This window comes from Centruroides sculpturatus, unplaced genomic scaffold (assembly GCF_000671375.1).
Source record: "Centruroides sculpturatus isolate CEXI.00-Female unplaced genomic scaffold, Cexi_2.0 scaffold976, whole genome shotgun sequence".
NCBI classification, from domain to species: Eukaryota; Metazoa; Arthropoda; class Arachnida; order Scorpiones; family Buthidae; genus Centruroides; species Centruroides sculpturatus.
The window spans coordinates 218,442-245,299 of NW_019385504.1; the positions used below are offsets into that span (position 1 = coordinate 218,442).

At 33.0% G+C, this 26,858-nt stretch overlaps 1 protein-coding gene across 1 annotated transcript in view; it reads right to left on the bottom strand.

The window, feature by feature from the left end:
* The window catches only part of LOC111639622 (extracellular matrix protein FRAS1-like), a 181,214-nt gene that overhangs the window by 67,730 nt on the left and 86,626 nt on the right, over window positions 1-26,858 (bottom strand). The window contains exons 10-11 of the mRNA XM_023385519.1: window positions 6,587-6,727; window positions 666-806 (exon numbers count right to left, since the gene is read on the bottom strand). Of these exons, the coding sequence (XP_023241287.1) occupies window positions 666-806; window positions 6,587-6,727 (282 nt within the window). The remainder of the gene's footprint in view (window positions 1-665; window positions 807-6,586; window positions 6,728-26,858) is intronic.

Sequence of the window (26,858 nt, forward strand, 5' to 3'; positions counted from 1 at the left end):
GTGGCGTAGCATGCGTGTCAGCCACCCGAGGCGGAGGAAATTTTTGTCACCCCTTATTTAGGTATCGCAATTTAAAACACTAAAATTATGTTTCATCACAGAATAAGTAATGAAAAATTCCATGCTCATTTCAATCGGTCCGAATTGTAGGTGTGACAAAAATACAAAATGAAATGGTTCAAATTTTTACAAGATATTAGTCTATTATTATTTATTGTGAAATTTTGCCGCTCCCTAAAAGTGCTGCGTGGGGTGGGCCGCCCCTGCCACCCCCACTATGCTACGCCACTGTGTTCAACTTACTTTGTTTAAAATGCTGTAACTTTGTAATTTATGCAAATATCTTTATGACATTTGGTGTGTAAATACTTAAATATGTCTGTTATATTTGCCAATTGTTAAAAATTCAATTACATTTTTATGAATTTGATTATTTCAGGATCAAAATAATTTTTCCAAAACAATATAACAAAATATTCCATAATTTTGTTCAATTGTTGTAGTTCTTACCAGAATAGAAGTGCTATCTATTGGCAATCATTCTGAAAGCAGAGATGGTAAAAGTCGGTTCTGCCTCAGGTACAGGTTATCATCAAGCCGGCACCCATTATTGTGAGCAATGTTATTACTGTGTAAAAAAAAAACATTAATACTTTAAAAATTACCTTTACAATCTTTTCCATCCTGATAAAATCCTTCTTTGCAGCTGATAACACAACTTCCTTCTTCTAATAATAAATTACCAAGACATGAAATGCAATCATGAGGAGTTGGTCCTTGACATTTTTCACAGGATACAGAACATTCTAAATTAGATGTGTTAAAGAAACAAAAAGTAAAAATAGTTTTGCAGTTAAACAATATTAAACAACTAATAAAAACTACCAAATTAGTCAAATGAATCAGTAGTAAGAACTGCATGTTAGATAAATTTATGAATTTCTTTGAACAGTGGAGGATATTCGTGTTTGTTTACTTCTCAAATTAATGAAATCATTCTCTAAATATACACACCAGATTCAAATCACCCATTTCACCTTTCTACCAAAATACCAACCTATTTTTTTGTCATCTCCTGTGTCACTCCTGACAATGGGCTCAGTTGCCAAAAAGTCGGGAAAAAACTACAGTGAGTGATTGGTCAACAAATATAATCAGTTCAAGACAATGTTTGTTACCCGAAATGTTTGTTAACCGATTATCGATTTACCATAGATTTTCGTGGGAATTTGATTAATTCGTTCTGGAGACCCCCAAAAATAAATAAAAAATTATATACTTTCTTTCTATGTTTATTTACATGTAATAACAATCTAAAAACAATCTCTCCATTTTTTTTCACACATGGCACATCTTTGTACTTCAAACGCAATTTTAGTTACTCCATTATCTGCTTGAGTCTTTTGGATTTATCTATTGTACACCTGTTGAAGTCATACTGCCTAGGAACATTAGACATCATATGCCCAATCTCTACCTTGACTATTATCTCCTGCTTAGTTTATGTAGTGAACACAGTTCTTGACACTCCACTCTTTTTAGCCACATAATATTATCAGTCTTTTAAAATAAAAAGTTCAGAAAAGCACTTACAAAAATTCAGAGACCAGAAATCAACTAATGCAAAAAAGTTTAGGTATACAACTGTGAAACTCTCATTCCATAAACCATTCATAGATTCCAGTAAAATACAGTTTTACAAATCTTAAATGCAGCATTGATTCTGCATTGAAAATTGTTTGTTGTCCAATATGTGTGTAGTCCGAACTGTTCGTTAAGCAATCACCCACTGTATTTTTAAAGTGATCTCCAATAAGGCAGATTATTGTTATTGTTGCAAACATGTTGATTGTATTGATATTAATTGTTTTAAAGTGAAATGAAATGCATAATGTTAGGATCTTGGAAACAAAACATGTACCAGCAATGATATCACTAAATCCAGTGCAAGAAAAAGGAAACAATGATAACTATCTTCCTCAAGCCAAAAACCAGCTCATAGTTACTGCTACTGCTTAAAAAGAAACATTTCAACTGATAAATAAAACGATGTTTCAAGAGCTATTGAATGTATCTGTTTCTGAGAAAAACAAAACAGGGTTCATTTTTGACCTGGCCTGAGTGCCAAAAGCTGGGCTCAAAAATAATGGTATCATACACTCATACATGAGTAGCACACACCCCATTCCCAGTTGTCATCATGATGATGTGGTAATGGTCATTATTTCTTTTTATCTGTATAGTATCTATAATTTAAAATAGTCCAAAAGAAATTAAATTTTTGTAATATTTTCTGAAGTTTTGTTGTATGTAAGTGATTGATTTTTACCAATTTGGAGAATTTTGTTATAATTTGTTACAGTGGTCCTTGGGAATAAAAAATACAGTAACCACAGCCATAAAGAAGACAGAAGGACTATTTCCACGGTTTTTTTTACTAGACTTGTTTAATATTGTATTGTTACTAACCTACATAATTTATAATCCTAATAATAATGTGTAATAATTTGTAATTATTGTACTACTAAGATATATTGTTATGTTGGTAATTGTCACCATAAACACTGCTTTTTGTATGTTATCAAATTGAAAAGAACCAGTAAAGCCAAAATATATTTTGAAGAGGAAGATTTTTCATTACAAGAAAATCTTGTAATGAAAAATCTTGTTTGATTGCAGTCTAATCAAGTCAGCCTGAAGAGGATAGTTGTAAACTATCCACATGTAAACATCTCAAAGCCTAATGCATTAATATTAAACCAAACAATTGCCGTAAAAGTTAATCATTAATATAGCACTTAATTAGCCCATCTAATTACAATGATAGTTTGGTTTAATAGTTGTAAACTATCGTAACTACTTACAACTTTGAATAAAATGTTGATTTAATGCCGGAAAACAGTGTATATTATTTTATAACATTACACTAGACTAAAAGCAGTAATGCAATAATACCAATAAAATGCTAAAAAATGCTAAAAAGTTAAAGTATCTCGGACACATCCAACACACCTTACTGCTGAGAACATGTATTTATTAAACAAAACAAACGTTTTCAACCCAATTTATGGGCCATCTTCAGGTTAACGTCGTCCGACTCTAATACAAAATTGAACACGTTCAAAATTAAACCAAATTAGAAAATACGTTTAAATTAAACTAATAGAATAAGCATAACCAAAATAAAACAATAAATAATAAAAAACCAAGATAACACAAAAATGAATATAAAATACGGTAATTTGCCGTAAACACTAAGGAACAATTCCTTATACATTAACCCAAGTATCTATTGAGTCACAGCAGATGCATTATTATGCATGTTTTTTTCTTATTATGTATTTCCACGATGACGGTAACACGGTCGCATCTTTATAATTTAAACATCTATCCATCAAACTCGCTCTGTATATTTCGCATTTCTCTGTTATGGATGACAGCGTTGGCGAGTGTACTTTTGCAAGAATTTTGGCATCCTCCCATTTAACAACCGAACCATCCACTTGTGCCATTTTGGATAATGCTGTTGCACACCTGCTCTTTGCGACATCGTACATGTGTTCCTTAATCCTCACCCCAAGGTTTCTATTAGTGACCCCTACGTACTCCTTATCAATTCCCAACTGGTCATTTTTGTAGGGAATTGCATATACTTATGCCTGTTCTTTATCATCAATTTTTTCTTTGTCATTTCTAATCAACCTATACACTGTGGGGGCCCTTTTGTATATTATACTGGCGTTTTTGTGTTTTGCTATTTGCTTCATAATCGGGAAGAGACATTTATTATACGTAAAATTTGCGAAGTTACCACTGGTCTCTGGTTTTTTCTTAGAGCCGCTCCTAGGCTTTACGTACGCTGAAATTAAACGCTCTATAGATCTTGTTCCAAACCCTAACTCTTTTGCAACATTTTTGATCCTACCCAGTTCATCCATCGTGTCCATTACATTTGAGCAATACAGAAACGCTCTTCTGATTAGCGCCCTAAAGGCGGATAGTTTATAAACCGTCGGATCATTAGATGTCGCCGGTATATACATCGGATCATGCGTGGGCTTGATGTACACCTTCGTGTATAAAGTTCCATTCTTAAATTCAATGCTAACGTCCAAGAAGTGTAGCTCCTTGTTACTAACCTGCTCTAGGTTAAGTTTTAAGCCATGTTGGTTAGAGTTCATTTGGCCCAAGAATCGTTGTATCATTGTGTCATTCTTCCATATAATTAGAACATCATCTACATACCTTTTGTACATGATTATGTATTCATTATAGTTGATAAGCGTCATGCGTTCCATTTTTCTCACCACTAACTCACAGAGCAGGCCAGACATCGGGCTGCCCATCGGGACTCCCCTTAACTGCTTATAAACTTTACCTTGGAAACTGAAAAATGACTGAAAGCATACCAGATCCACCATTATCTCTAGATCTTTTCTGTGTTCAGATGCCTTTGGGTGCAACTCACATAAAAGGTTCACTAACTCCTCAAAACATGAGGTAAGATTTATTGATGGATACATACTCTCGAAATCCATAACCTATCGTTAATGGACAATGAGGTTGGGATGGTTATGGATTTCGTTATGGATAACGTTCTAAAATATGGATGGTTATGGATAACGTTCTAAAATTTTAAATCTTTAAGCACAACAGCTCTTCAAATCTCAGAACTTTTAACCTGAAAAAGACCGAAAAATATGGTCGAAAACGTTTGTTTTTCAATTAAATATTTTACTGGTCACTTAAAGGTTGTTATGAGTCTATTATATATTGTACCAGTACCTGTAAACGAGTGTTTAACCTTTACACAAGGTAAAGAGGATAAAAAAGAAAAGATTTGAAAAAGTTATATATTTTTTTGTCATCTTGAACTTCAAACATTGGCTATGTTACAAGTTTTTCAGCTGTATAAGAACAAAAGTACAGTTATCCTATTCTTTGTTGCCTTCAAGCCAAAAAGCAGAAGACTCATTTTTCTAAATATATGTTCTTTCTGGTATTTTCTTCCAATATAAGGCAAATTCATCAGCATCAAAGACTTGTTCTGTTAAATTCCCTCTTTTATAATTTTATTCAAAATTTCACATTTTTGGAATGCATCTGTTTTTGGACATTTTGAATGCATCATATTTTTGGACACATTATTCTCTGAATGGAGTTTCCCGTTTCTATAATTGAAAATTTTTCTATGTTGTCTTTGAAACCGTGTTTGATAAATTTGTTGGACTTCAAACTCAAAATTGAGTTTTAAATAAACACTTGGCTTTATTTCCATCTCTTTTAGTTGATACATGCCATTTGCACGTTTCGGGCATAAAGCCCCTCATCAGTCAACTAAATGATACAATATTTATAGGAAAAACTAAACTCAAACTAAGTATACGATTAAAGGAACACATTGCAGATCTCGAATATCATAGACTAAACTCCGTTTTTCACAACAATTGTTTATTAAACAACTGTAATATAGATAAAAATAACGTTCAAATTTTATACAAAGAAAAAAACATGTATAATAGAAAATTTCAGGAAAGTGTTTCAATTTTAACAGCCAAAAACTGTATTAATAAAAATTTAAGTGTAAAAATAAATGAAAACTGGCTGAAAATATTATAAAACACGTAGTATATGTTAAAGTCGATTGTAATTGTCTGTAAAAGTTATACTGTTGTTACCATTCATAATATCTCTGTACTATGCAAATCAGTACAAAACCGCAATGCAGTAAATGACACGCATACAGTCAAAAGACAATAATGTAAAAAACTGCTCATTTCTGAAATGTAGGTGTAATTAAGTCTATATTTCTTAGATATTGTAATAGTTGGATATTGTGAAATAAGCAAAAGATTATATATAGCAGATTTTAATGTAAAGGGAATTACTCCACTTATTGTGAGATATGTTGTGTGTCAATTGGGTAAAGACCTTGTATGTATAATGGATTGAATATGAATATGGTAAGAACTATACCTTGTTTTAATTCAGTTTTGTTTGATATTTAGTGTAATATTTTAAATATTGTATCATTTAGTTGACTGATGAGGGGCTTTATGCCCAAAACGTGCAAATGGCATGTATCAACTAAAAGGAGATGGAAATAAAGCCAAGTGTTTATTTAAAACTCAATTTTGAGTTCAAAGTCAAACAAATTTATCAAACATGGTTTCAAAAACAACATAGAAAAATCTTAATCTTTGTTGTTGTTTTTGCCCAAGCAATGCCGGACTCATCTGCTGGTACTGTATAGTTTCTATGCCATCTTTCTTTTATATATGTGTATATATGTACTTACATTTTTCATTTTTATTTTTATTGTGATTTTTCAGATTTTAATTGAGTATTTTTCATTGTTAATGTGGGAATGGCTTATTTTGTTCATTGAATATCATTTATCTTTTCTATAAAGAATAATGCTAATAAAATCATGCATATTCTATAAATAGAAAGATATTTACATAGAACTAGCAATGTACAGACATAATAATATATTATTAAATGCTTTTTTAAATCAGAAATTTTTATTTTTATTGTAAAAAAAAGTTTGAATATCATTTCTAACAAACTGAACATATATACAAACCTTTACATTCTCTTGTTCCATAATCTAAATAATAATCTTCATAACAAGATGAAACACATTCTCCAAACTGAAGAACAAGGTCATCTCTGCACATTTGACATTCACCATCATAACTACATTGTATGCAGTTAATATCACATGCTGAAAACAATAATAATAGAATATAATAAATAGGTTTGTCGAAATAGCATATAAACTGGCTGCCAAGCATTTCATATAAAACTTCATGACATTTAAATCAAATATAAATTTATTTTTACTAAAATATATTTTAATAACTTATAGTATTAGTCTTTTGGTTGAGAGTCAAATAAAATGAACAGATTAAACAAATTTTAATTGTACAAGTATTTTTGTTATAAATAACAATGTCATTAGGAAAATGTTCATTCTTGTAGAAATACAAAAAAAAAAAAATTTTAACATCAAAAATTTTAAATGAACAAATTTTTGTATAATTTTTTAATTTTAAAAACATTTGAAAATGGGAAGACATGATGGATTAACAAATCATGATTATATAGCTTACTAAATGATTCTAAAAGCTGGATTACTTGATCAGCAAACCAAAAACCTTATTAGTGACACTGAAGTCATGCTAAAACATACCTTGACAGCATTCTCATGCTTATTTTAAAAAAAAAAAGCTAAGCCCTTGTACAATACTTTCTGAACATCTAGGTTGAACTTTAGCCTATGTACTTGGGCAACAAAAACTAAAAAATTATTTCTTGAGTTCTTTGCACCAATTACAAATATATAGATCATTTTTTGTGCATTTAACTTTTTAAACAAGAAACTACCTATTTAAAATTTATCTTGTATACTAGTACAATATCAATTAACAGGACTTATTATACTGGATTTATGGATGCAGAAACTTAGTCTTACAGAAATAATATTTTTTATTTAATTCACAGGTGAATTAAATAAAAAATATTCAATATACAATAAATATACAAGATAAATTTTAAATCAAGATAGAAGACACAAAGGCATAATAATTAAGAAACTACTTAAATCAGTCTTTTTCATTCCAAACGAAATTGGCTGATGGAAAAGTTGTTTGACAGGTTTTTCTATACATGGGGATCCTATTTAAACTTTTGTTTTAAATTTCCTGACCTTCACATCCCTTACAGTAGGGCATATAAACAAAGTACAACAGCATTTGACTTACTTTGCACATATACTATTGTTTCTTCAACATTTTAGTTATTTTTTATAATTAACAGTTATAATTGCTGAATTATTAATATTACAAATAAAATTTTTAATTAAATTAAACAAATTTATCCTGTTATTAATCCTCAACCATAAATCTACATTGAAAAAAGAAAAAATGCCATTATTTATTAACAAATCCTGTAAAAAGTATATATTTCCTAAATTTATCCCTTAATAAATTTCCTGAACTTTATAAAATAATAAACTGGAACAAAACATTGCTTTTTTATGCAATCACATTTATTTGTCATTTTAGTACTTTATCATCTTTTTATCAGTTTCTAACATTTTCAACACTTGGTGGCGATATCTTCCTTAATTCAGCTACTAGATTCTCTAATACATCTGTATCTAATGTTTCCTTGTATAGTTCAGAGCAACAACTTGTCCACTTCTGTAGGACTTCCACCCTGTCCACTAAAACCTCTCCCTTCTCATCTTTGGTTGCCGTTTGCTTTGGTTTCCATTTCTGATCTTATATACTTCTCTAGTCTTACATTCTCCATAATATTTTTCTATGTTTCTACACTGATCCTCTAGTCATTTTGCTTTATCCATTCTAACTGCTTTTTTCACTTAATTGCATTTTACCTTATACTGTTTTACCAACTCTTCAAAAATGTCTCTTCTAAGCCTAAGAGCTTTTTTCTCTTGGACAAGATTTAGGGTCTCTTGTATGATCCATTTCTTGTTGATTTTTTCTTCTTCTAGTAGGGTTTGTTCAATTGCTTCTCTTATTAACTTTGTTATTTCTTCCACTCCTGAGTCTAGCTCTTCCATCTTGTCTAGGATCTTTATCTTCTTCTCAAGTGTATTTCTATATATGCTCCCTATTTTCTCATCTTTTAGCTATGTAATGTCTCTTTTCTTTTGGAAATGTGCATTAACTTTGAATGTCTGAGGAAATTAAGGCATCAGACCATCACTCTAATGCATCCAAGATCATATCCACAGTCGAAAAAAATATCAGAAATTTTTCAGGGGGCCTTGTCCTGGATATGTTGAGCCTCATCCCTTGCCACCTGGCTGTTCCCATCGTGGACCAGGCTGAACTCACTATGGGCATGAAAAAAAAACTCTTAGTGCTAACAGAGTAGAAAGAGTAAAAACAAAAAATCAAAGCAGCCTATCACCCAAATTGTGATTTCAAATTAGAAGATGGAAAATGCACATTGTATCAAGCTGAATGTCAGTTTGCATGGGCAATTTTAAACTAACTCACATCTGAATCAAGGATAGACATTTTAAAATTTTAAGTAATAGTATGCATTGGCTTTGAGCATGAATAGATTTAGAGAGTACAATCAGGGCCATGCTGAATCCTCCTTATGATGGTTTTCCTGAGTAAAGCCAGGTACATACCTGACAGTAAAAAATATTGTAAAGCATGTATTATTAAAAATTGTATAAAATTCTAGAAAGAATTCTCTGTCTCTTCCAACTTCAGAGATAATTAAAGAACATCCAAACAACACTTATAACAGGACAAGGTTATTTTAATTATTAAGCATCAACTGTAAAATTATTAGCTACATATACCAAATGCATTTTGCCAAAGCAGCAATGCTTCTGCCTCTTCAGTGATAATTATACAACTATTCAAATGTAGTTTGTTTACAGTTCACAATCCTATCTCAATATGCATCAACGTTAACGCCATTATTTAAATTATTATTATTAACATCTTTCTAATTTATTATTGCAAAATTGTTCTTTCATTTTTCTTTTAATGGTGTTTTTTCCTTATAGAAAATTTTTATATAATCTATAATAATGCCACAATTTGTTTCATTACAACATAAATACCATGGTGACATCATAACACCTAATCTGATCATCTGTAGTAGTGCGAAGCAGCTAAGTATTATTATATAGGAAAAACATAAAGAATAGTTGAAAAAAGATTAAAAGAGAATCAATCATCTATCAGATTAGGCATTAATATAGAAATTTTCTAGAAATTAATATAGAAATTAATTTAATAGTGGGCTAGTCTACCACTGTGAGAGAAATGGCAGTTCTAAACATTTCTATTTTTCCTAATTTTTTTTAAATTTCCTATAAGACATTAAAACTTTAATTCCTGGTTAATTTCCTAACGTATGTTTCATTTTTCATGACAGAACTGTTATATTAAATTCATTAACAATTAAATTCATATTAAAATTTCTGTTAAAACACTTCTTTTTAAAACACTTTTAAAATTTAATCTTTGCCCATAATTTTGTAAGAGTTACAGTCATTTGTAAAATAAATTAGAAGCAAGTTTTTCTATTTTACAATTAAATTCAGGCAATAAACTTTAAAAATTATAATAATGCTTTATTTCAAATTTTCAGATTATGTATTTAATTTTTACTTAATTCTTAAAAATTATAGTATTAAATAAAAATGCTTAATTAAATAATTTCTAGTTTTCCAAAATCAAAATTCTGCTTTATTGGAGCATACAAATTTAGATTAAGAATTCTTCATTGAATTGAAGAATTAGAATACATAGGGCAATATGTTGGCACATTACCACCCATCTAAAGTAATACTAAGTTGACATATCAAAAGGCAACATATTAGCCATCATCCTGTAAACATATGCCGGAAACCCAGAAGTGAAAGTTCATTTTAATCAAGCTAAAATCCTACATAGAACAGTGGTTAAATCACACATCAGATATCTGGAGTTAATGAAGATCTACAAGGCAACCAACTACAAGGAAAAAAGCCATCAACTACAAAAACAATAGCACAATTCCAAACCTCTGGAAAATATATATCAATTCAACAGAAGCACATTCCACGCAAGATGCTACATAAAACCATTCCACCAATCAGTGACTATCAACAATGGCAACATAGTGATTAAGATCTGTTCGAAAATATTTGATTCAAATTTAGATTACCAGCCCGAAGACATCCTTTTAAAAATGAACAAAAACATTTTCTTTCCAAAGTTAATTGTTCTTTTGCTGGTTTATTGGACATAGTGGAATTTTTATTCTTAATATTAACCAGTAATTGGTGGTTGCTTTTTATGAATGAGTTAAAACCAGAAATGATATCAGAAATGGTACCAGAATTTGTAGAGTGATGATATCTATGATTTCCAAGGCTTCACTAGAATTGACATAAAAGTAAGAAAAGTACAGTAGACCCCCCCCTATAAAATGAGTTCATATAATATGGATTCGTATATCACAACAAAAAAACTGATCGTATTCATATGAACACACTAAAAGAACTTGTATAATACTGTAAAACGTCATCGCCGACTCGTGTCGTGACAGGATTGGTCAAATCTACACCAGTAGTGGATATTGCACAAACTGTTGAGTTTAAACGAGCAGCAGACCTACTAAAAACCATTTATTATTTAATGGTCATAAAAATTATATTTATATTAATGACGTCTCCAAAGTTCAGCGAATTTTTTGCAGAAAAATAATTTATCAGGAAACATGCACCCACTGTTCGATGTGCCGCTCCGTGACGAAAACAATGGTGTCGTCAAACGGTGCACACTCAGTAAGTAATCCTACAATTTTTGTTTACAGCACAGTTTATATGGATTATTCCCAAAAAATTATGTGTGTTTTGGGAATGTTGAGTCAAATCGATTAATTAGTCTAGAATCGATTAATTTTATGGAAGAAAACCTTTCAAACAGCCGTAGTCCCTAAACTGCATACGTGCCGGGCTGCGATTGGCTCATGTATTTAAGTGACTCGTACAACATGGAATTCATAAAACACAGAACATATCTACCGTGTTATAGGAAGTCTACTGTAATTCAAACAGCAAGACAAATTGGTGGTGAGGGATTTGTTGATATGATAGAGGAGAAATGGTAAATCATATTGAAGGACATCATGAAGCATTGAGAAATGAGGAGTTAGAAGATCTCATCAAATCATTTACATAGGAAGACGACGATGATTAATAAAATATTGAACTAGAATCAGCAGCACGACACTTAAAAAATTGGTGAAGTGTTTCTAACAGCATAGAATTTGAAGTAAAAAATAGTAGAATATGATTCTATGATGAAACACAGCACTAAAGTTACCCATTTAATAACAGAAGGTTTAGATCCTCTCAATAATGTGTTTCATAAAATGAAAAGGCAGATGCAACAATTTCCCATCACAATCTTTTTTCATATGGCTAAAAAATGTCTACTATAAAAAAAAATCTGCAGCTGTCATCATCATCTGCTTGCATCATCCATCCATTGACATCTTCATGTATTTTGCCTTCTCTATCTTCTTCAGACATTATGTAAGAAGTTAAATAGTCTAGCACAATGATAACTATAGTGTTAACCTCTTACTAACTGTGCTAAAATATACTTTGAATATTAAAAAAAAAACTGTATAAAATAAGCATAGCAATGCAAATGTAAACAATGTAAGTCCTGACTGCAACTCCAGCATGTGTTAGAATCATAATCAATGTCAGACCAGGGAGTTCAAGCTTTGATTCTAACACTTGTAGAAATGACAAAGTCTAGTCAAATCTTGGAAACAGAACAGTTTTAATGAGGAGAAAATGTCACATTATAATTATTAAAGTTCTTGGATGGCAGGAGAGAAAACATCATTGTCTAAAATACAAGCAAAAGTTTCAAAGTTCTATCAACATCTCTTGGTTGGAATTGAGATAGGGTGTTAGGTAAATATTAAAGCTCAACCTTTCTCATGACCCAATCTATTTAATTTTACTTGGAGAAAAAAATAACCAATCAGAAGACAATGTAAAAAAGAAGGAACCAATCAGAAGATCAAATCTGAAGAACAAATCCTTTAAAATCCCCAAATTTCAAGGACAGATGCGAATTTTCCTCTCCCAACTTTGCAAGATGACTCTTTTCATCCTTTTTCTCTGTGCTTGTGTTGCCATGGTCTCTGAAAGCCCATCAACCCTATCTTTGTTCTACTGCCTTCAATATCATTCATCCTCCAACTGACTTGTGCCCATTCTAGATCTGGACTCGTCCTAGCATTTCTCCGGGCTGTCAACTCATCAAAGAAATCCTGACCAACAATAACATTTTTGGACTCTATACTATAATCTGAGAAAGAATACATGTTCTAAGATTATGTAAACCTTCAGTCTTTCCAATAAAATATGTTTCATGATAATGATGCTTTCCCTCAGTATGTACACCATCACCCACATATCCTTTGTTCATCTTGATTTGCATCTAATTGACTTTCCCTTCCTCTTTTCAGCAACATCATAATAGCAAATCCTTCACCTCAGATGGTTTCTTTACTGTAGTAATGAGATTATCCCAAAAACAAATAAAACATGCATTTTATTTTAAAATAAAAAAATATTTTTTAATATATTTTTAATAATCATTCTTTTATTATAAGTTAAGTGTAGATATATAAAACAAGACAAAAATATAATAATATGTAACAATATCCATACCCATATTTTTCCCCTCAATCTAATATGTTATATGCATGCATGCATGCATGCATGAATGCAAGTTTTGTAGATATTTCAATACTATATGCAGTAGGCTTTGAAATATATCATTCACAGATACATCAATCCCACTGTATTTTAATGTATAGTAAATGAAAGAATTTTTGTTTAAAATATAGTCTGTTCAATAAATTTAATGTAATAATTTAGAAAAACGTCTTTTTCTTTCTACTCAACACTAAATACATATAAACTATAAAAGTACACACCTTTAAATCTCCAGAAATTAACATTAATAAAACGTACAAATATTTTTGATCTACTATTAAGATCATTTTCAAGTCCTTTAACATTCTAAATTTTGAAATGCAAAACATGCAATGATGTATTACAAAATAAAAAAAAAATTAAACAAATAAATACAGTTTTCATATGCATAGCACTACAAATAATTTTATTTGTATTTATTTGTTGAAATCTTTCCATTAAGTAATACATCATTGCATGTTTTGCATTTCAAAATTTGGAACATTAAAGGACTTCAAAAAGATCTTAATAGTAGATCGAAAACATTTGTCCGTTTTACTAAAGTTAGTTTCTGAAGATTTAAAAGTTTTAAAGGTGTGTGATTTTATAATTTAGAAAAAATTTCTTCTTCAATTACTTTTGCAAAACTTTCAATTATGATCATCAATTTACCTTCTTAATTTAATACAGTCAAACCTGTCTATAACAGAACCCCAAGGAACCGAATAACTCTTCTGTAGTAGACAGGTTTCTGCTATATACAGGTTAACTACTATAGGTATCCCTTCATTAATGTGATTAATAAATTTCTCAACATGTATCGCGTATATCAAAATCACGTTAATCAAATACAGTGGAACCTCAGTACTCAACCAAACAATCACCACCTGCTAAAACAAATTTTCCATTAATAACAAATATTTTTATTTTAACTTTAATTTTTTCATTCGTTTGTAAAAAAGTTCTCAAAGGTAAAAATGAGTAACTACTTGAAAAATAAAATAAAACCTTATAGGTGTCTACCTTTGTCAGACAAAATTATACTCAATTCACGCATTGTTATTTGTCAATCCTTAACAATTTCTTCCTGCAATTTCTCTTCAATAGCTTTTGGGGGTCATATGTTTTGTATTCTTTAGTTCAAAATTTTCCAAATGAAACTTTCCAAAATCTAGTTTGACACATTTGGAGTTTAGAAGCATTTTCCACGTATAAGGTACTAGTATTTTTTACAGTTTGTATAGCATGATATCCTTTATGTAACTTAAAAAACATGCATAATTTGCCTAAAGTGCATTTTATCTGCAGACATTTCGACTTGACTTTATTCAAACAAAATGTGAGGTAAAAAAGTTTAAAATAAGCTTCAAAACAAAAATACAATCTCACATTGGGAATAATATGTTAAATTTCACAAGTTGTACAGGTAACCCCCGTATAACACGGCACTTCTATAGCACGGATTTGCTCTAACACAGTTCGAGAATTGGATAAAACCCTCGTACAACAGGAAATGTAATAAATTTTTACATACTTAAGTAATAATAGTTCACGAAAATAATAATTTTCGTGAACTATTAGTACTTAAGTATGTAAATTTTCTCTTCTCGCCTTCTGTCGATACATGTGGTCCTTCTCGAAACTTGTATCAATGTTGCCAGATCGCAACACTTCTGCTTCTGATGTTGCCAAATGTTTTTCCCTTATTCCATACTTGCTTTATTCTTCATAATTGCTTAGCACCATATAAGGAAATTTATAAAGACCTTTTAACTAGAAGCAAGCAATCTAAAATTACATACTTTTTGCAAAAGGTAAAGCATGGATCTGAAGATAATGCATAAAAATGCTTAGAGGATAAGGATAACTTGCCAAAAAGAAAACACTCTCGGTTAATTAATAGTGTTTTTAGTGATGACGAAGAAAACATTGTTTAATTTATATTAATATGTATCACTTAAAAAATTTTTATGAAGATATTTATCTTAATTATGAAAATATAGTAGCATGTTTTTTAATTTTTGGAACCTAACCCTCCTTTTCGTATTAGTTCTTTGATTCGCATAACACGGATTCGCATAACACGGGAATTTTTTGGAACGTAACTACCGTGTTATACGGGGGTTACCTGTACTTAAATCACATATTTATGTTAAGTAAAAACAGCTGTTAATAAAAATATGCAAAAACTTTGTTTAAATCCTAATATAAAAAACGAACCTCTTCTTAAACACCAGAGGAAAATATATAATTCCAAAAAACCTTCGTAACTCCAGTGATATTTGTTTATACAACAGCAAACGTTTTCGACCCCATCCAGGTCTTCATCAGGCTATATTTATGAGGAATTCGAATGCATATGGAACAGAACATTAAAATGAACTTAAAGCAATTCAAAATCTCGAAAAACAAACTTAAGAATAAACATGGAACGTTGCGCACGTGCACCACTCGTTTGCGAAACGGCGAACACAACCGAAACTAGGAAATTCAACAAATCAGTTACGGGGGTGGTTTCCCTCATAACATAAATCCTAATAAAATTACTGTAATACAGTAATCATGTTTTGCTATTCTGTATTGCATATGTGTATTTTTTTTACTTTTTTATGATTTTTACATGCTAGGCTTGTAAAATTCTTATTAAATTTGTGTTAAATTGAATAAAGATAATGATATTTCCACTATATGGCCCAATTTTCCACTACATTTCCACATTAGACAGGTTCCGCTATATACAGTTAAATTTACATTAATTTTTGCAAAAAATTCAAGGAACTGAAGAAATTTTCCATTAGTGACAGCAGTGGTGATATTCAAAATATTTAACAAAGGGTTCGCTAACAGAAAATTTCTCCTTAACAATTTTTTTTCACTCAAATGGTGCATTAGCAACATTAGTGCAAAAACTCACCTTAAGATACCCATATAAATAAAAAAAATGCATTCGCATAATTAAGTCAATTAAAATTTAACATTGTTTATGCCAGAACTATATTTTTTGATAAATAATAAAAAAAAGTTTTCAAACTGGTTTATTTTGTACATATTTTAATATTTTTCATTCAAAATATTTTATAAACATAAAAATTGGCATTTTTTTAATCAGAAAAAGTCATAAAGAAAGCAGGTTTAACTGCTTTCCCTATGACTTTTTCTCAAGAAAAAACTTTTCTAAATCATTTATTATATCCTTAGGTATTATCATAATAATAGACAGATGTCATCGTTTCTCAAAATACAATATCTTTTTTATTTCGCTGTCGATAGCACGACACGTGTTCCACAGCCATCTTGTATTTTCTGGCACACATGGGATCTCTCGTATGACTGGACCTAGTTTCAAGAACTCTTGAGTCAATCACAACTAAACCTGGATTCAGTCGAGATTGAAACGGTCGATGGAGGTTGCACCAAGGCGAACGGGGTATAAAGCTCTAGTTTACTAGTGTTACAGAGTATAATATGTATATTTTAATATATTTTTTAAAAGAAACACAATCACTGAGAAATGTTACGAGTGTTTAACAATGGGTTCGAAAAACTTTGAAAATGTTAACAACGGATTCGCCCGAACCTGTGCAAACCCGCTGAATATCACCACTGGTGACAAGTTTTTGCTATATACAAGTTCCATTATAGATAGGTGTGATGGTATATCAACTTTATTTTCTGCTTGAAGAATATTTATTTACTAAAGTCTTTATTGTGTTAATGCCAAATTTACTAGCTAACATTATCAAAGTTGCAGACGACCTATTTTCAAAAAACTTATTACAGTTAATTACAATAACATGTAAAATAAATATTTGTTACATACAAAAATTTAGTTACAACAATACAAGATTTCAATTATAAATAGTAATGCAATTTTATGTTTAATCAATGTTCCCTCTAAGCTGCGTGGCCGCACACTGCTCAAATTGTTGCCGTGCATGAGAATTTGTGCGCTGCACAGGCGAGCATGCACACCGATTTGAATTGTTGTTTACTTATTTCTCACTCTGTCTGCAACATAATTATTGCTGCATATATTTTGATTAAATACATTAAATCATTGACAAAAGATAATATTTTGTATAAAAGTATGTTTTAAAATGAATTTTAATCTCTACTTTACAGTATAATTAGTTATTTTAATTTTTATAGGAAAAAATAAGATTTTATATACAGTGGTGCCTCGTATAACGTACGCCTCGAATAACGGATGCTGCGAATAACAGACTTTCTGTTTGACCGTTACGTGACTCGAGCAACGGACTTGCTGCGAACAACGGACTTTCCGTTCGGCAGTTACGTGAGTCGAACAATGGACTTTCTTCGAACAAGTGCGAATGATGTTTCCACTCTTTTGCCGTTGCCAATGACAATCTGCTATTTTTAGGATATATTAGTATTATTAGAATGTATTATTAGTATATCTGAAGTAGAAATGTAATGTAATATATGTTGATGATTTAAATAAACATTAAATGTAATGTAATACAGTATATGTTGACGATTCAAATAAACGAAATGTAATTGTGTAGATGCCGAGGTGGCGGGACGAAAAGAGGTTGTAAAAAACAAACGGAGCGAGAGTAGCTCGTAGAAGTGTTTAGTGATCTTAATTAATAAAGAATTATTCGTATCATATAATCTGGCAAGTTAAGTCATTTATAATGCATCATGGCTTCTAAAAAAACAGAAAGGTGATTTCAATTGAAACAAAGCAAGAAATCATCAGGAGTGAAAGTTGACAAAAACTTTCTTGTCGAATGGGGAGAGGTTCAGGAGTTTACCAACACTCATTATCCAAACAGAGCTGAGGCCAACAGGATCAATGATCTCTACGATGACACCTTTGTCCGTCATTTCCGACAGGTGTTAAAGAAGAAAGAGAAACAGACCACCTTGGTCATGTTTTTCAAGAAGCCAGCGGGCAAAAAACAAAGGATGGAACAAGAGAAGTTGACCCTGCAAGTTCCGGTAGCCTCTCCTGAATCTGACTCCGATTAAAAAACAATAAAAAAAGACCCGCTGCAATGTGTAAAAAGTCTGTATCTGTATGAATGTGTAAAGAAAGTGTTCTTCCACCTCCTCCTCACAACATCTGACTACCCGGCATAATTGGTGTCTGCTCCATTTTCATTTTTTATGGTACAGTACGGTTATTTTATGCTGCGGAACGAATTATATGTTTTAACATGTATTTCTATGGGAAAATGCGTTTCGTATAACGGACGTTTCACTTAACGGACGTGCACCTGGAACGGATTAAGTACGTTGTACGAGGCACCACTGTATATATATATGCTCAGAAAAATTTTTTGCTCAGAATCTGCTCAGCAAAAATGTTTTTTGCTCAAAGAAGTGTATGTTCTGCTCATCTACAAAAAAAAAATTAGAAGAAATATTGTTTTTAATATATATTTAAAAATTCATATCTGCATAAATAATAAACATCTTAAAGCCTGATGATTATATAATGAAACATCCAACAATTGTCTGAAAGATCAGGCTAGAATTTGGCTAATTTAGATATAACCAAGTAAGGTTATATCTAAATTAATATACTTCTGAAAGCAAAGACTTCCTTGGGTCTGGGTGGTGCAACAGGCAAGTGGTGCATGGCAAACAGAGGTTGCAGGTTCAAGCACCACCCCAGATCATTCTTTATTCCAAAAGGTTATAAATTATTTAATAATTTATTAAAATTTATATTTATTAATTTAGTTAAGAAATTATACCTAACGTCTACCTCTAGTTACAAATTACTTTATATTAATCATTTAATTAGCCAAATTCTATCCCAATCTTTCAGGCAATCATTGGATGTTTCATTCATTTGCATACCATACCAGGATAATGATAAAATAAAGACTCTCTACAACCAATAACTGGTGCAAAGTATGGCTAAACAATAGTGAGGTTGCAGCCAAAGTTCAAACTTTAAACTTGTACAGCAAGCAGAAGTACAGTAGAGCATCGTTTATCCGAAAGTCAATTATCCAAAAGAATTCCAGTCTGCAAATTTAAATTTTCACCAGTGCTGTGGTGCTGCAATCTTTGGCTATGTCTTGGGCTACTCAAATATTTTATGTTTTTGATACTAAATTAACTTCTGAAGTATAATTTTTTTATTGTTTTTATATTTTTCAATATATTTATTTTATTAAATGATCCTGATTCACAGCCAACCTTTGAAGGGCCAACAGGCCGCAGCTGGATTGATATCACAATGTGCAATAACAGAGCACTTAGACTAGTTCAAGGCTGGGCTGTTTCTCCAATTTCAAGTCTCAGTGACCATAACTATATCTTCATGACAATCGGACAAAGTGGATGGACTGCAGAAGATGATATGACACATTATGCTATCAACAGAGCAGATTGGAAGCTCTTTCAGGAAAAACTGGAAAGAGCTATGGAAAACATAAGCTTGAATGAAATACAAAATAGGCAAGAAGCCGAAAACAGAATAACAAGGTTTCATACGACGGTAGTAGAAATATGCGATATGACCATTCCAAAAAAGCAAAATAGGAGAAGAACAGTTCCGTGGTGGACAAAGGAGTTAGGGGAAATGCGGAGAATTAACAATCAACTCCGCAGGAGATATCAAAGAGCGAGAGATAATCTGGAGAGAAGGAGGAAAAGAGGAGAATACTTAGAACATTGTAAATTGTATAAAGGAACAATTAAAGAAATTAAAATTAAATCCTGGAAGGAGTTTTGCACTAGAAGTTCTAGTAAGCCATGGAACTATATTTATAAGGCGAGTGCGGATAAGCTGAAGCTACCTCAGTACCTTACAGCAATAAATGTTAATGACAGGTACACAGAAGGATATGAAGAGACGGTACAAACTCTTATGACAGAGTTCTTTCCAAATGATGACCACAATAATGACACAACAGAGCATAAACAAATAAGAGAGGAAATAATCAGACCATACATTGGGCCGACTGATCCAATATTTACTATTGAAGAAATTCAGAACGCTGTACAACGACTCAGACCAGGGAAAGCACCTGGACACGACGGAATGGTTGCAGAAGTAATCCATAAGATCTGGGAAATAAACCCCAATTATCTCAGCAGTATTTACAATTTGTGCCTAAGATTTGGGATCTTCCCAAAGATTTGGAAGATTGCGAGATTGGTTATTATTCCCAAAGGAGATCAAGTGGACAAGAGTCTAGCTAAAAGCTACAGACCCCTGAGTCTACTTCCGACAATGGGGAAGGTGATGGACTTTCTTATAAGTCAGAGAATTACACAACATCTGATTAAACTAAAGTATCTAAGTCCAAAACAGCATGGATTCCTACCGAATACCTCAACGGAGGATGTAATTTGCAAAGTCGTCGATGGTATCAAAAGAACCTTGGATCAAAATAAGTATTGTTGCGGCATAAGTTTGGATATTAGAGGGGCCTTTGACCATGCATGGTGGCCCCTCATCTTAAAGACCTTAAGAACAGCAAAGTGTCCTGCAAACATATATGAAGTAGTGTCAGACTATCTTAGTAATCGAAAGATAATCTATCAAGCAAGTGGCACAAATATAGAGAAGGTGCTTAGTAGAGGATGTCCACAGGGGTCAAACTCAGGACCCCTGTTCTGGAACGTTGTTTATGATAACTATCTGAAGACAGAGAAAGGAGAGGGAATCATTGAAATGGCATATGCGGATGATACCATTATTCTGTTCGGCTCAAATTCAAGAAGAGACATAGAAGAGAAAGGCAAGAAAATATTACAACTAGTCTCAAATCGGGGAAAAGAGCTAAAGCTCTATTTTAACCCCATAAAGACGAGGGCAATTGTCTTCTCAAAAGGAAACACCCCAGATTTATACAAAAGAACACCAACCATAAGAATGGAAGGTCAAAGTATTAAAGTTGAAAGACAGATTACTTATCTGGGTGTGGTGCTGGACCATCGTTTGACTTGGCTGCCACATGCAAAATATATAAAATCGATAGCTACAAATTTATTTAATGCATTGGCCAGAGTGGCCAAGGCTAAGTGGGGCCTCACTACAGAGGCCATCAATACTATTTACAAAGGGGCGTTTATACCTAAGGTAACATACGCTGCAAGTGCGTGGCATGAAGCCACGAAGAAAACCTGCATAAAAAGGAAACTAAGAAGCACGCAGAGAACAGCACTGCTAAGAATTACGAGAGCTTACCGTACAACTTCTACCGAAGCACTTATGGTAATAGCGGGAACAACGCCAATTGACCTAGTTGCACAAGAAAAGGCAAAAACATACATGTGCAGAAGAGGTCACAATATCATACTAAATGGGACTTCTCTCGGTGAAACAGATTATGAATGTCAACCAACTGCAATTATACTACCAAGAACATATAATCGCAAGGCCATTGTAATGGCAGAAGAAGAGGAGAGTGGAGAAATGGAAATCTTCACTGACGGATCGAAGGTGGAGAACCAGGTGGGAGCCTCTTACCTGGTCATGCAAAATGAAAAAGAACTATATCATGACAAATTCAGACTTGATGACCGGTGCACTGTGCACCAAGCCGAACTTTTTGCCATACTTCAATCAGTGAGATGGATCATCTCAACCCGACTGACCGGCTCCATCATTATTGTAAACACTGATAGTAAAGCTGCTATTTGCTCTCTGCAGCAGTTTAATGATAGAAATATTATGGCATTAGAAATTAAGAACTTAATTAGCAAACATGAACTGAATATTAAAATAAGGTGGGTTAAAGCCCATGTAGGCATTATGGGCAATGAAAGAGCAGATGCTCTGGCCAAGGAGGCCACATTACAGAGTGAAATAGCATATAACAAAATACCATTGTCCTATATTAAGAAAATGCTTCGACAAGAATCCATACAGGAATGGCAAGAGGAGTGGAGCTACAGTGAGAAGGGACGGCATACCTTCTGGTTGCTTCCTAACATTCAAGAAAGAATACATGATCTAAACTGGCTCCCAATAGATCATATAATGACACAACTGTTGACTAATCACTGCAATACTAAAGAATACCTGAATAGGATCGGCAAACATCAAGATATATCTTGTGAATGTGGAAATGGAAACCACAGCTTGGAACACGTTATAAATGACTGTTCAAAATACGACATGGATAGGATGCAGCTACGGCTGTTAATCACAGAATGCCTGAATACCACTGAATTGGATTTATACAGAATCATTAGGACTAAAACATTAGCCAAAGATATGAAAACCTTCACGCGCAAAGTTCTGTCGTGAGGGAGGGAGGGAGCGAGTTGCTCCCTTTGCGACAAGAGTCGCAATCGTGTAAAGGCAAGATGCCTATGTTTTAATGTATTGTATTAAATTAGTTATATGTATTAAGACTTCTAAAAGTATTATTGTAAATAAGAAATAAAGATAGTGTTTCCCTTGTGGTGCAGATAGCGGGACAAGGGTGACTCTGATCCCCGATTGGGGAAATGATGACTATCCAATGAAAAAAAAAATATATATATATATTTATTTTGTTTGTACAAAATAAAAAAATAATTTTTAACGATACAATAGTCTTTGTTTGGCTTAACATCGACGAAAATTCAACGCAAAGCAACACGCAACGGAGAAAAACTTCAACATGGGATAGGTTAATATATTTTTTCGTACATAATTGGTTATCCGAAATATCGATTTCCGAACAACCCCAGTCTCCAATTGATTCGGATAAACAACACTCTACTGTACACATTTGATATTTGAACTCCAAGTGAACACGTTGTGCCACACGTTTACATCGCACACTGACTCATGAGGTATTGTTGAAAAATGGCAGAAACATTTAAGGAAGATGAAATCTACCAGCAAAAGTAAATAAATAAATTAAACTATTTTAAAATATTTACAGGATGTTTAATAGCACTAAATAATTATTTTTGACTTTAATTAGCATTGTCTCCCCTACCATATGCTATAATAAAAAAATTCCGATGTGCTTTTCATGTTCTCACAACGTATTTTTGTTGAAAAAAGTGTTGGCTTATATAAATTCGAAAGCAGCTTAGAAAATTATTTTTAGAAATTTACAAACGTATTATGCTGCTGATGGCAGAAGATGCCTTGAGAGAACAAACCAACTTTTACAGTATTATGATTATCTATTATGAAAATAAATATATAAGGACTTTACATCACTTGAAAAAAAATTGAATAATTAAATAATTTCTGGATTAAAATTGTCTATTTCTTTACAATGTTATTCATAAATGCTTAAATAATCATTATTTTAATAAAATATGTCATAATTTTAACCCAAAACACAGAAAAATGCAGACGTTTAAGCCAAACTTCTACTTGTCACACTCGACATTCCAAACGCCATTGTCAAACTTCTAGGCTTACAAGATAGCGGCACTCAATGTTCACATTTTAGAGATGAAAACATCGGTTGCAATCTCTCTAATAAACCCTGCTAAGTTCTTCCTCGGGTTTTCTTAATTCTAAATAAGCTGGACATTCCAAAATCATTCAAGAATAGAAAATTTGAATATAAATTGGATGATAAAATTCAAATATAAAATTGAATATAGACATTGAGAATTCTTTGTTCCAATGAGACCTGGGGATCTTAACGGTGAAAAACACCAAACTTATCAACATACACAATAGGCTGAGATGCAACATGAAGAAGCATTATAACAAGAAACTACAATGGATTCTGCTCTTTCAATTGCCTAGGACCTGCAAGCAACAGGAATGTCCATTTGTTGTGTGGGTTACAACTGTCAGGGTTTGTCAAGGATGTCCTGACAAACCCCCGACAAGACATTTGGACCAGCATTCACTCCTCCACCTCCCATGAGCAATAGTGTAAGTGTGGCTGTCTGCCATTTTGTATATGTATATGTGGCTGTCCGCCATTTTGTATGAATAGCTATAGTATTTATATTTAGACTTCCTTTGTTCTTTCCTTTCCTTCTTCTTCTTTCCACTAATAACCATTTCCGGTCACCTAACAGAAGCGGGAACTTCGTGGGTCCTGATTGGTGGTTTTGCCAACGAGGACAGGGAGGGGTCTTGCCCGTGAGGTTGGTGAGTGTGGACAAAGGGGTGAGAAAGGAGAACAGTTTGGCTTTAGACACCGAGAGAAGAGGTGTAGGACGAATCGTCAGTATCGTTTGTTGGAACTTGTCGACAAAGAAAAAGGCCGAAAGGACCAAGTGGAAAGGAGTCCAAGAAAGGACCAGGGACTTGTTCCGATGAGAGCCGAATATATACATAAATCCCAGTGAAGACTACCATACAAGGAATGGTATATAATCCGATGTCGACTGATAAAATCCCTATAGTTATCGACCACCCCAATCAGGACCCTTGTGCTAGCTACCGGTAGACTTCTCTTCCTTCTTTCTTCTTTTTTTCTTACTAGTGTAGTATTAGGTTTAAGTTAGTTATAAGTTAGTTTTTAGAATACAATCACGCGGTAGTAATTTCCTGTAAAAACCTGAACGAGAGCAGAGACCAATTGTATCTATCTATGTAGTTTCGTTTCTGATGTGCATCAGTATCTTGGTTGTTAATTCTGTTTGTAATAAACTGTTCGTTTATTAGAATTTGTTGGAATACCTTGTCTCTTACATTCCAAACTCCCACATAAGATCATGATCATCCCAGATTTGGAGATCCTTTTGCCGGTCAGTGGAAGTTTCGGAGCTTAGGGAAAAGATAAGGTATACACTTACATGAATACATCTAAACAGAGTTACACTGGTCGGGCAGACAAAGCCAAAGACTTAGTTCTTATGAAACGCAAAACATATGAGAGGCACCTTCACAAATATGTCAATGTGGCACAATGTACAGATATAGAGGAGGGCTAGATAGATAAGTTGCAATCTAGAGTTAGGTGTTTCACAAATACAAAGTTGGTGAGCAGCCTAGCTATGGGTAGCCTTGTCACTGACTCACCAAATGTCCCTAAATTATTTGCATTTGCCAATATACACAAGCAAGGGCAACACCGTTCTGTCCAGTGATTGACAAAGCTATAGCACCTACATATAGGTTGGAGAAAGCTATACATACTCTGCTTACTCCACACCTAGATGGATATCAGTTTGCCATCTCCAGTGCAATAGAACTATTAGAGCAGTTCAAAGGAATTTCCCCCAAATACATTATGGTGTTAGACATTAAGTCCTTGTACCCCTCCATAGAGCTACCCCCTTGTTTCTATGTTCTCAGAGACTTCTTGTTTGCAAGAGTGAATGATAGAGCAATGCATCAACACATATTGGACTTGGCCCACTTGGTGTGTTATAGTTCTATATTTCAATTTAATGGGGTTGTATACACACAAGGTAGAGGAGTCCCCATGGGCAGTCCAGTTTCCGGGGGCCTCTGAATTGGTTTTCAGACAATTGGGAAGCATGACCCTCCACCACTTCCTCTTCAGCATCGTCCTGTACAAAAGATACACTGACAAGAGCATCACTTTCTGGAGGACAACACCAAATCTGACACAGTTTGTCAACGCAATGAATGACAATCCGTATGGGCTTTTCCTTGAGGTGGAACAATATAGCACCACCTGGGTCCACTTCATAGACATAGATATTAGGGTTGAGGGGTTGGACATATAGATGTCTGTTTATCATAAACCACATGCAATCTCCACATATATGCTGATTGGATCATGTAATCCATTCCCACACAAGATGGCAGCCTTCAGAGCCTTAGAAGAGCATTCACACATTCTTCTACCCTCAAGTACTGGCAGAGGAATTAGGGCTTATAGAATGGATAGCCAGGGCACATGGTTAAACCAACCTTATACAAAGTGTGTGCAAACAGCACTGACAAGATCAACCATTTTGACAAAAATGCCAAGAGATAAACAGGAAAAGGATATGGAGAGGATCCCTCTCACTTTTAATCCACATTTAAAATCATTATACACCACAATTGCCAAAAAATGAAGAATTAGTATTACATACAGGAGATGCCCCTCCATATTCAGTCTACTACATAACGGAAAAGATCACCCTAACCCCAACAGACTACTGAGCATTTATAGCGTCTCTATCAGAGATAACATATCAGATAGAGAAATGATGTACTGTACATTGGGTCTACTAAACGTTTAATACAGGTCAGAACACATGAGCATAAATCAGATATACAGCATAGTAGGCATAGGCGTACCACGGCACTCTCCACATATGTAACAGACCTTGATATTACAGCAGACTTTACTAGAACCCAAATCATCCTTACTACCCCACACGCAGAACACCTCAAGCAGTTAGAAGCAATAAAAATTTTTAAAGTTACTGCAAATCCACATGCATTAATTTTAGAGAAGAGATGTCTCTATCACTGATGTAACAGGCTTTACTTGATAGCAATATTAAGTGTTCAATCTTATTTAAAAGTGACATAGGAGATGCATGCACATAAATTCCCTTTATTCGAACTCTTCATCTTACTGTTTGATTTTATACAGGTAACCCTCAGTTTACGCCGGTTCAATTAATGCCAATTCACAATAATGCCGCTGTGCAATTCACCATTTCGCTGTGTAATTCTCCGATTTTCTCTATGCTGAATTTGACTAGATTTTGTCCA